Here is a 13,229-nt window from a genome sequence, read left to right on the forward strand (position 1 = left end):
GTTGCTCTAAACACTATACTGGGATAGTAATGGGAAAGTGTATGAAGACACTTCCGCAAAGTAAGTTCACTTTTAAATGACTTAAATTAGTCAAAAGTCATAAATATCAAACTATCCTTATCTGCAGGTGCAAGTTAAGGTCATTCACACATATAGATATACTTGCGAGCTCTTCAAAGCCAGCCATTCATTCAGAATCATTGAAATGTTTTAACTGCTTTGTTCTTAAGATGAATTCAATGATTTCGTCCATTCAAATCAAAAGCTCGCTTAGAACCTTTCTCCTACTCAGTCAACGAACTTCCACACAAAAAATAAGACCACTATATTACAGCTTCGATTTCGCCAATGAAGGATTCGATCTGGCAGTGATCCAAAGCATTTGTCCTGTTTTATTCGACAATTTTCACACCATATTTCATCATATCTTTAAAGTTTACATTCCATGCACACAAGGTTTCTTGAGGGATAAGATTGCACTTAAGAGCTCCTTTCTGAAGTAGGTCATAGCAATCTTGCCACGGACCAACATAGCTGAAATCCCATTCATTCATGTATCAGCGAGATTATGCGGACTGATAGTTTAACCATTTCAACATTGAATACTACATAGTATTCAAAATGTCGCTGCCTTTTGCAGTATCTTTCACTGGATAGACAGCAGCTATTTCCTCTGTGTCAATGAAATCTCTGTTAATACCGCTGATGAAAATAGTTTAATGTGTAGTATTTGAAATGTCAATTGAAGACCTGAGAATGATAAGTGGATAAAGACCAAGACAGTAGTTTTGAGATAATTAAGAAACTCTATTTTCATCATTTTCTTTCATCATTCAGTAAATGTCTTAATAGTCATTGAAAAAAGTCGGACAATTTTTACACATTTTATACCATTAAAGCAAATATCAATTGAATCTTTAATGAATTATTAATAAAAAATGACAATGGAGTTATCCAGTTCTCACTCTGAATCAAAATTCTGAATTTCTTTCGATACAAAATTACAAAAATGTAAACTTAAAACACTATCTACGTTAATAACTTTACTTAAAATGTGTTTTAGCATAAAGAAAGTAATTATTTCATGCTACTGTAGTAAAAATTAACGAAGTCCCTTTATATTATTAAAAAAAATATATAAGCAGTAAATGTATCCAGTTCTCACACTCAAAGAAAGTACTCAAAATATTTCAAGACAACATGTGTATAATAAATGAAGAGTCCACTGCAAGAATGATGGATGTCACTTCCTTGTCGAAAATGAACCAAGACTGTCAATGCATAGCTTAAGACATATAGAATGTACATAGAGAGTTATATGGCATTGACACTGATAGTCATTGTCCAGTAATGATCGCAAAATCACAGTTAAGCTTTGAGCACTAAGCATTTCAAACTTTCAATTGCTTCTCCTGCAAAATGTATTCCAAATGACATCCATCATTCTTGCAGTGGACTCTTCAAATATAAATACTATTTACCAAAATATTAACGTCTATCAGGAAACATATATTCATGTGCTAGTATTGTCACTTTGAGTCCATATCTGTGTCCTTTTCTTTACTATCCCCACCTACTTCACAAATATGATCATACCACTGCTTATACACTGAAGGAATGAACTTCTCAAGCTTCAAAATATCATCTAGTTTTTTCTGATTCATTAGCAATGGCAAATCATACAGATTTTCAGCTAAATCCAAATTAATTTCATCCACATGCAATCCTTTCTTCATAGCAACAAATGTATCAGACACGAGCACGTGTGTTGCGCTGAGAGTGAGAACAGGACAAGTCTGGTCTTTGTCCATTTCTCCTTCTCAACAAAAGTGAAAATCTAAAAAATGATAATATTCAGAGCTATCTAGTTTTCTTTGTATGAAGTATTTGACTACCATTTCACACTAATAGATTGAGTAGGAGCTATAGTTGCATTTTGCATTAAAATCTCAATTTCATAAAAAAATGGTCTTTATCCAGTTATCATTCTCAGATCTTCAATTACTCTCATCCAATGCTAGAGCAAAGTATAAGGACTTCGAATCATGCTTTTTAAGGGATTAGATACAGCTTACAGAAGTAAAATTTTTGGAAATATTCAATTTTTTTTTTCTCCATTACTGTATTTTGAACAATAATAAAAATTGGTATGTGTAAAACACTGTCCTTCTGCTATACGGGGGGAAAAAAAAAAAAAAAAAAAAAAAAAAAACCATTTTTATGATTATATATATATATATATTTTTTTCAAATTCAAAATGGTGGCAGTTTACTGTGCAGTGATGAAGCATTTCCCTCATAACTCATAAACTTGTTTTTTCATGTTCTCTCTCTTTTATTTTATTGCTGAAATTCATGTTTAAAGTATCATGCTCTTTCAACTACATTAATTAATAAATAATATATATATATTTTTTTTAATTTTGTGTTAGAAGAAAATACTAATATTTGACCATTTTTTAAATGAATTTATTTTTTATCAGACAATCTATCAAAGCCAGAGAAGTGATCTTGCATCATATTGTAGATATGACATGTATAAATACACACAAAAATTTCATCACAGAATGTAGGATAGTTTTTGAGTTATGTGGGAAAAGCTTCATTACTGCACAGTGAACTGAATTTTTGGGGAGAGGAGGGGGAGGGGGGGAGGAATAAAAATAAATCATAAAAATATTTTTTTCATATAGCAGAAGGACAGTGTTTTACACACACTAATTTTCATTATTGTACAAGATACAGTAATGGAGGAAAAAACCGTTGAATATTTCCAAAATTTTACTGCTGTAAGCTGTACCTAATCCCTTAATAAGATAATCATATTATGGGCTACCCGCTACAATAAGTTCACTTTGAAATCAAATGTCTTTGAAGACACAACATTTCTGATGTCATTTGATTTTGAGTATGTATTTCCCACCCATCCCCAGCTGTAACTAATCTTAACTATTATTTCACTCCCCATAGAAGGGCAGCACTGCTACTTACAGACCTGTTACTAAATCTACGTATCACTCTGTGAAAAGATTTATTAAATCTACATACTTAGACTTCAACAAACAAAATTTGATAACACAATCCCAAGGGAAAAAATGGAACTCTCTGCATCAAAATCCACAGCTAATTCCCGAGTTACCACGAAAATCGTCTGTAGCTGCATTTAGATTGGCAACAGGCCATGATTGTTTAGCCAAGCACCTGCATAGAATTGGAATATGTCAGTCCCCTAAGTGTCCATTGTGCAACTCAAACCAAGAAATGGATTCGGAACACCTCAAAATCTGTGCTTCAGTGGCTGGTCATGATAATATCTTTGAAAAATATTGGAGTGCAAGAGGTCAAATGACTTTATTGTCAAACGCCTGGCATTAGAAAACAACAACAACAACATTTCACTCCCCATGTTTAACATTGAAAATAGTTATTTTTGTCCTTCAGAGTCTTCTCCAAATTAACTACTAAGAGTCCTGGGAACAACCACTGTAGACAAATTCTTCATTTTAGTATCTCTACATTTTTCGTCTTTAAAATTGCTTAAAAGAATGCCATCTGTGTTGTTAACTCCTTACCACATTCTGGGACAGGTATTGCACATACCAGTTTTATATTCATATAATTTTTAATATAAGCATATAATACTTCAAACTGCATACTGGGACAGATATGACACACGTCAAGAAATGGATTTGACCATATGTGACATTAGTTGAGAAAGAAAGAACTACTGAAGTTATTTGAATATTAAACCATGTGTGCAAGACTGTCCCATGCGGTAAGGGGTTAATTTTCCTAAATAATGTTGCTGGGGTGCATATAATCATTCAGCAGCCTGCAGACTGAAGATTACTACTATAGTTAATGCACTAACAAAACAAGTCAAGGTGATTTTCCTATGTTTATTACGCACATGTTTTAGCTTTTTGAATAGGCCTACAAAATATATGCTCATATCTGAAAAGCTGTTTCGAAAAACACTATAGTTTCGTATAAAATATTCTCTAGATTATTTCAATTTTGTTATCGATAGTATTGTATGTAAACAGAAACAAAACTTATTAAATGAACCAAGAATAATGAATTTGAACAATAACTTTTTGTAAAACATGACAACTATGTTAAAATTGCAGAAACTATATTAATTCATATCCATTTACATGTTCTTACATGCAAATTAAGTTTGTTGAGTTAAACTATTACTATTGGCAAAAGATGAAAGATGAAAAATTACTCTTGAAATACAATGCAACGACATGTGAAGTATTATAACTTACTTTATATATGCCTCGGAATGAAGAAGTCGTTGTGGACGAGGAGGCACACTTACAAATAATGGTTCAACAGGCCGTGTCTGTATTCCTGGATTTTGTGTAATGCCACAACCTATATTTACATAAAAAAAGAAAAAAGAAAAGAAAACTTCATTAGTAATTTAAGTGCACATATGTGAATAACATTCTCTTTTCTCTCCTGATCACAATAACTCTACAAGTAAAATACGAAAATATTACTTTTACAAATATGCATATAATAAATTATGAGCAATGATTAGCGACAGTTGCTGAAGGAAGCTAGTGGGCACTCTTCTCCCTATGAAAATGATTCGAAAAGTTTCTTTCTTCTTTTGTTTGCCCAACCAAGTTTCATTTTATTATCTGATGTGTAAAATATATTCAATGCATGGTGATCTTTCATAACTCAGGCTCTATCTAACAATTCTGATCAGATGCAACTGCCTAATGATGGTAGGGATTTCTGTCTTCTTTTATGACAGTTATGTTTAGGTGAGACACTTATTGACTATATTTTCAACAATACACCCGTAATATTTATTGCAGCATATCGCTTTCAATCTATAAATTTAACACATCCTAAAAAAAAGTATGTAATTCCTTAAAAATAACTAAAAGGGAGAAAGGAGGACAAATTCAGAGAGGACAAATGAAGAAAATATGAGACAGCAGAGAAAGAGGAGGAAAAAGAAGAATATAAGGATTCTTTCAACGTGTTCAAATAGATAGTAGCACAGTAAATGACTAAGATAATTCTTCTACATAAAACTTCAGCAAGTTAAAAAAAAATACTGCAGCCATATTGTTATGTATTTAATATTAAAATATTCAACTAAAGTAAGTGCATTCCAACACATCACCATGCTGTAAAACAAAACACTGTCTCTTTCTCTCCTTTAATAGTTTTGTGCCACTCAGTGCTTTACATTTTGTCAAACATTTATTTACATTATTATTATCTAAAGATGTTATAATAAAAGAGAAATCACTACATACGTGTAAAAAAAATAAATAAACTTCTCACAACAAAATGCAAAGTTCAAAGCTCTCTAGAGGTTCTAATATTTATTATCACTGTAGAATAAATGGCTAAAATCTTATATTTGTTTTAATACTACATGAGTTAATGAAAATATATATAAAAAAATAAATAATAATAATAAAACATTCTTCACAAAATTGGTTTCATCAGGCAAAAAGATTATAAAGACGAAAAATCTGAATAAGCCGAAGTCAGAAAGGCTATTACCTGGCACATGAGCAAGAGGTGAGGGCGTTTGGCGTGAATGAACCTGGTGAGATGCAGAGAGTGTCTGCCCAGCAGCTGAGCTCGCTGCAACAACAAAACACACCACAACATGCTTCACACTGCACTATCACACCATGCAGATTAGTCATGTGGTACACAAAGTCACATTTCTGTAAGTATTGCTATTTTCTATTCAGAATAGTACTTGAAAATCTTAATTTTTGCACGATAGTGTTTTCTCGTCGTTACAGCAAATGGCTGCCACAATTGAAAGTTGATTTTACTGAATTCAGATATACCAACCTAGATAAGTATGTTGAAATATTACAAATAACTGCTCTAGTGTTGTAATGAAAAGCATTGCCTTCTATGTCTGCATGTAAAATTCATATGCAAAAGGCAGTGTTAATTAATATACATTATATATACTCCATTTGAAATGTGCTGAATTTCATTTAAACAAAAAGAAATAAAAATTATTCCAATTGAATACGAAATATTATAAGTACCTGAATCATTTTTACTCCTTCACATTTGGTGACTGCTAACTTCAGTCAGCTGTTCATAGTGTAACGTATGTACTGTATATTAAACAATTCAAACTTCACTTACCAAAAAGAAATAACAAATATTCCAATTGAACACGAAATATTATAAGTACCTGAATCACTTATCACCATATGATAATGCAGAATTTCTGCATGGAAATATCATATGTACTTCGGTACATCATAGTATAGTTATATGAATCATTTTTACTTCTTCACATTGAAGTTGATGGTGAAATTTGTACATTGGCCAGATTGCTAACATCAGTCAGCTGTTCATAGTGTAATGTATGTACTATATATTAAGATTTTTAAAAATATTATTTTCAACTCGCTCTGCCCGTTTTTCAAAGTTTTCCTTGATTTGTAAAAAGCACTTCTTGCTCTGCTCGTTTTTCAAAGTTTTCCTCGATTTTGTAAAAGCACTTCCCAACCTTGTATTGTAATATACTATTACAAAAATATCAGTACAAACCATATATCACGAGATTGTGACATTTCCCAATATTTTGAATTTTGTCTTGCATTTATTTAAAGAATCTTACTCATGGGAGACCTTCTTTTTTCTGTGAGCACCTGCACCATTTTGATTGGACAATAGGGATCCATCAATATATATTTAGTAATTGCGGGTACTTGACTGTTCGTCATTCATCCACATGAAGCCAGTTGTGTAGATCAATTTATCGACAAAGTTGTTGCCCATGGTGCTCTATAGGAAGCTGGTTTATGCTACACCCATGATGATGAGATGATGGAAATTTGTTGGAATACCACAGTGGAACCGAAGCTCCCAGAAAAAACTCCTGTGTTATCTGAACTATGAGCTTACCCAACACAAGTTATGAATCGGAGGGTATGCCAGGAATCAAACCTGGGTCCACAGCATTGTAAGTCCAGCACTAAGCCACTAGACCACTATGGCAGCTTCAGTAAAAATATGAAGCCATTCTTTGACAAGGAATCTATTATGAATAGTTCCCAATGCTAGGAATTTTAGGACATCTTTTGGAAATCACGCTTCTTGATTATATTCGACCAGGTGCAGAAAATACATTTCTTTTGCTTGTGTAGGGTTAGTTTTATGAATTAGATTTTCTTTACTTGTTAAGAGATTTATCTTTTTCTTAATTTCATGCACTTTAGACAGAAAGCTTTCTAGAGATTTGAAGTTAACTATGAAGTTTCTTAGCTTCCAAATGCTAAATGGAAGTCTGATCAATTTTTCGCATTCAATAACAGGATCCTTTAGTTCATATTCAATAGAAAACTGATTAACTATCAGTTACATTGCAGATACTGGAGTATATTCGACAGCTCCTATAATTAATTGGAGACTTTGATTTTCTAATCATTTTATCTTTTTAAGATTTGCTGTTATTAAAACTTCTCTGCCGAGATCTATAAAGGTACAGGTCTACAAAACTCTGTTAAGGCCAATTCTCACATACGCATCTGAAATACTGACTATTAAGGCTCGTCTCTACTATTAAACATTTAACAACATGTTAAATTATTTACTGTTAACATCCCAACGTGTTGATTGAACATGTTAATGTTAATTTCATTTAACACTTTGTCCACACTGTTAAAAATGTTAAACTTGACTTTCTTTGCGTAGTCCACCATAAACAGTCTATGAGATTTTAATGTAGATAGTGTCTTATTTTCAAACCTTGGACAATGGACTCAGATGATGATTTGACTTTTGTAATTGCCTCTATTGATTGTTACAAGGCCTTGAAAAGGAAGAAAATGAGAATGTGGGTGCGGCAATATCTTAATAAAGGACACTATGCAGAAGACATTCTAAATGAGCTTAAAGTTGAAGATCGATTTGGATTAAAAAACTTGCTGAGAATGTCAGAACACGATTTTAATATATTGCTGCAAAAATACTTACTGTTACATCAAAGAAAGACTCAATTTAAGAGCAGCCATTTCATCTCAATTAAAGAACGTACAGTGCGAATGATTGACTATCATAGGACCTGTGACATGATAGATATTAAAGGAGTGGGTAATATCGTATAATTATTCTTTCCGAAGTTTTACGAACATTAACATACATCACCAAATAAGACCATTACTGCGTCAACATAGCATTAACGTTTTGCGTACAATGAGAGTGTGAAAACTCTCTACTGTATTCTCGAGAACAATTAAATAATAATTCCAGTTCTCTAAAACAGTCGGCCTTCTTTATTTTGTCTCCGTATTCTTTTGCAGACACATTCCACAAACAAGGCCTTTCCATCAGTGCATTAATTTTATTCTAACGTATCTTCTTTCGTCCACTCAATTACTTTGAACAACTTACAGCCAACACCAAGGACCACTGATAGTATAAAAATGATCAAGATACGCGCCACAAAATCGGAAGTTAGTTATTGCTATGGAAACTCTACGAACTTTGCTGAACTGTACCAACATTGCAAGAGCAAATAAATTGCTGCTTGGAAACACGCCAACATGTTAAAAGTGTTAATTTCAACATACTCAGTCAACATGTTAAGTCAATTGAGACTTGAAGTGTCCATATATATGTTAAATTCAACATGTTGTTGTTAAATGTTTAATAGTGGAGGCGAGCCTTTAGCAAAACAAATGAGTATGATCTCCTCTGTTATGAGAGAAAGATACTAAGAAGGATTTATGGACCAGTATGTGAGAATGGCATATGGAGGAAGAGATACAACCATGAGCAGTGTACGCTCTTTAAGAATCCTAATATCAGTAAATACATCAAGATATCCAGATTGAAGTGGGCAGGACATCTAATGAGGATGAAGAATGAAGAAATTTCAAGAAAAATTATGACACTACAAATGGGTGGCCAGAGGGGGAGAGGAAGGCCAAGATTGTGGTGGATAGATGAAGTGAATGGGGATGCTGTATCATTAAGAATGAGAAACTGGAGAACGATTGCATTGGATCGGGAAAGGTGGAGGAGAGTTCTTGAGGAGACCCAGATTTAGAGATGAATTGTACCACTATGGATGATGATGATGATGATATTACTAAAACTTTACCACAGTAAGTAACACTGATTTTAAATAGAGATTATAAGTAGAAGTAGTAAGAGTTTTTCTTGAACATACCATTTCATGCCTGACAAACGTTTTATAAGTGATAAATGCCTTTCAGCTCTTTGTGTGATATATTCTATATACCGTATATACGTGAATACTCAGTGCCATCGAATAATCCGCGCACCCCAGTTTTTCTTCGCTAGATTCCGGAAAAAATATGTGCAGAGTATATCGTATGTATATATGGTATATTTATTCCAAGCAAGTTTAATATAAAAAATCACCCCAAGTAGTTTATTGAATATGTAGTTTTCACTCTAAATGTAGTTCCATGCAGTAGCTTTTCTCTTAATGAAAAAAAAAAAAAAAAAAAAAAAAAAATGGAAATGTTACTGTCATTAAGTTTTCTACAAACCAGTTACGTAATTTTTAAAGGAATTTTCCATTATTGTTTTAAGTTCAATGCTTTCATTTCTTGGTTTGGAGGTCCACATTCCTAAACCATGTGCGAAAAGAGCATACTTTACTCCAGATATTTTAATTGTTTGTGGCAGGTCACTGATGTAGATATTAAAAAGTGTTATACTAAGAACTCCACCTTGTGGTAATCCTCGGTAATCTGTCTAGATTTGGAGATACTTCTATCATATCTGGTTGCAATAAAACATTGAGTTAGGAAATTGAAGACTGAGGAAAATATATAACTTCATATGCCTAAATCGTACAGTTTTAAAATAATTTTGTTCTACAGATAGAATCTTATGCATTTGAAAATTTATAAAAACTGTTAGTGATCTTTTTTCACGTTAAAAGAATCTTTGACTTGTTGACTGAAAAGAAGAATTTGTTCATTGGTGGAATGAAGTAAAATTAAAACATTTCATACTACAGTCATTGTTGCTTTCTCTGGTCTTTCTTAGTGTAGTATAGTATATTACGACACAAGGTTGGAAAGTCCTTTTACAAAATAGAGAAAAAGTTTCAAAAACGACCAGAGCGAGTTTTTCAATTTCCGAGATTTTGTAATGCACTTCACAAACGTGTATTGTACAACATTTTTTGCATGATCATTGAAAATGTAGATTAATATTATTCCAAAGCCTTCGCAAAACTATACTGTAATGGTAACTAAGTAACAATAAGTGCACTGTAATGGGTTTATTTCCATACAGTTTTATCAGAACGAATAGAAGTAAACAGTGTCCTGACTTCCGTATAAATCCATTGTTGGTAGTGGACTGCTGAACTAAAGGCGCGATGATTGTAATGGGTGCTTAAACCTCAGTAGTTTGCGGTAGAATGAATAGTGAGTGAAGCGAAGTTCCACAGCACAATTTCATTATATTTAACCGTTAAAAATTGGAAGAGAAATTAGATTTATTGGTGTTAGCCTAAACCAACATCTGTAAGTTGTTTATGATAGAATATACAAAGAGAGTCTATACTGATTTATTAATAAATACATGATTTTGTTAGTATGCCAATATGCCAACGTGCTTTGTCCCAGGCTGTAAGTCAGATTATGATAAGATCAATAATAGAGGTTTTTTCAGGACGCCGAAAGACACAGATGATTTTTCAAAATAGGTTAGAGTGATTCCTCGAAAAGATATGTAACTTGAGATAAAAGTAGGGCCTGTGATTTACATTTTAGAGAAGAGTTGATAATTAAAACAGATTCTTTCACTGTGAGGGGAGAAAAGGTGGAAATACCCAGTGACAATTGGAAACTAAAACCAGGAGCAGTCCCTCATATATTCCCTTACTTACTTATGGCTTTTAAGGAACCCAGAGGTTCATTGCCACCTTCACATAAGCCTGCCATCAGTCCCTATCCTGAACAAGATTAATTCATTCTCTACAATCATATCCCACCTCCCTCAAATCCATTTTAATATTATCCTCCCATCTACGTCTCGGCCTCCTCAAAGATCTTTTTTTTCCTCTGCCCTCCCAACTAACACTATATGCATTTCTGGATTCATCCATATGTGCTGTGTGCCCTGCCCATCTCAAACGTCTGGATTTAATGCTCCTAATAATGTTCATATATTTCCTAATTTGCCTAAATATTTGTCAGCTCCGATTAAGTTCCGAAAAAGACCAAGGAGGAAGAATGAAGATAAGAGCATACCAAAAGACACAAGAGGCCTCATATCCCATTCAGGAAAGAACTATTTAACTACTGAACCTACTTCTTCGAACACTTTTAAAAAGACAAATTAAAAGTCTTAAACGGACACTAACTCGAACTAAAATTAATCTCAGTATAGCCAATGCTATGAATAATTTATTTCAACAAAAACTGAAATCAAGTAATTGTCAATGCACAAATAATAAAAACCTCAGTAAAAAAAACAAAAATTACCAAGTAAAAGGTTCCCTTGGTATGCGATAGAGTAATGATTTCAATTTAGAGAGTTTGCTGCTAAAAATAAAATCCCCAAAAGGATAAAGACATTGTCTTAAGCATGGACTGTTACCTCTCCCTTCAGAAAGTCATTAAAGGAACCTCTGTAAAGGCCGTAAATGTTCTTTCGGGCTAAACTCGAATGCACTGAAGGCTATTTCAGAATATTACAAAGAAGAAAATGATAAAAATAAAAAATATGGGAGAGTAATTTTCGATGAAGTTAAGTTGAGAGAAGAGCTTCATCTTAATAATTGTTCACTTCAATTAGATGGGTTTGTTGACATGGGTGATCTAACTCCATCTCCTCAGAAAAATCAAATAGTCAATCACGTATTAGTATTTATGTTTGCTCCTTTTCTGCACAACTGGGTCCAACCAGTGGCTATTTATGGCTGTAGAAATGCGACACCTGTAGATATTCTCGAAAAAATTCTTGTCCAGGTGGTGAGCAACTGAAGCGTCAGCTGGAACAACATTATAAGTTACATTTGGTAAAATTTACAGGAGCTGAAAAAATGGGTACATGTACAACGTTGTTCCAGGGTAGCAAATCTTTGCGTGGACAAATTTCACATATTGCATTGATGGACAATTGCAAGCCAAGGAGTACAGCAAGGTAACATGACATACACACGGAAACACACCGAATGAAGATTTTGTAACTTACAACATTGTTCCAGCCGACGCTTCAATTATTATTATTATTATTATTATTATTATTATTACATTAATATTATTATTATGTTATGGAAACATTTTTTTCCATTTTTCCATTGTTGGCAAATAGCAAAAACTTACAATAATAGCGCACATTAGTGTAAACAGCAAGAATGTCATAATCAGGTGTTTTAACAGCCCAAAAGTAACACAAGTGCCAAGCTATGGCGTTTCTGTACATTAACAGTGAGTTAGGACATTATTTACTTCTATTTGTTCTGGTTTTATGTTATGAAGAATGTTTTTTTTAGTAGGTTATTTTATGACGCTTTATCAACATCTAAGGTTATTTAGCGTCTGAATGTGATGAAGGTGATAATGCCGGTGAAATGAGTCCGGGGTCCAGCATCGAAAGTTACCCAGCATTTGCTCATATTGGGTTGAGGGAAAACCCCGGAAAAAACCTCAACCAGGTAACCTGCCACGACCGGGAATCGAACCCGGGCCACTTGGTTTCGCGGCCAGATGCGCTGACCGTTACTCCACAGATGTGGACATGAAAAATGGTTTCCCTAGCAGCAAGTTTCTGTGTGGGAATTCTAACTTTCAAGGCCTAACAACAATAGCTGGGGGGGGGGGGGACACAATCGTGCAAAAAATTTATTTACATAATTATTATACCTTCATGACATAATGGTCTCATAACATTTTATACGATAAAGAATGCATTGTGAATTGCATGTACTTTCTGATTATACTTTACAAAGTAAGAATTACATAGTTATTACGAGTACTATACTTTGTTTCAAACACTTAATTGTGAAAGCAATTTTTTTTAAGGATGACTGACTGCAAAGTAACACACTGAAAGAATTAATACATTTTTCCAGGCTTAATAATGAAATATAGACCTATCGCAAGAGGAAATATTGGCAGAACAAAAAAAATGGGTGGAATATTTCTTGTAGACAATAGCATATCAAGGACTATAACATGAAAGATGATAACGAAAATGCTTGAGGCCACAACATGCTAACA

General features: G+C 33.3%; 1 protein-coding gene across 11 annotated transcripts in view; it reads right to left on the bottom strand.

The window, feature by feature from the left end:
- Nucleotides 1-13,229, bottom strand: part of polybromo (protein) — a 159,867-nt gene that overhangs the window by 2,974 nt on the left and 143,664 nt on the right. For 8 of the 11 annotated variants that reach the window (XM_069823762.1, XM_069823761.1, XM_069823767.1 and 5 more), the window contains exons 33-34: nucleotides 5,542-5,625; nucleotides 4,275-4,383 (exon numbers count right to left, since the gene is read on the bottom strand). In XM_069823762.1, the coding sequence (XP_069679863.1) occupies nucleotides 4,275-4,383; nucleotides 5,542-5,625 (193 nt within the window). Of the gene's footprint in view, nucleotides 1-4,274; nucleotides 4,384-5,541; nucleotides 5,626-13,229 lie in introns of those variants that run through there. The other 3 variants (XM_069823766.1, XM_069823765.1, XR_011331681.1) reach the window with 2 other exon arrangements.

The sequence above is a fragment of the Periplaneta americana genome, chromosome 4 (genome assembly GCF_040183065.1).
Source record: "Periplaneta americana isolate PAMFEO1 chromosome 4, P.americana_PAMFEO1_priV1, whole genome shotgun sequence".
NCBI lineage: Eukaryota > Metazoa > Arthropoda > Insecta > Blattodea > Blattidae > Periplaneta > Periplaneta americana.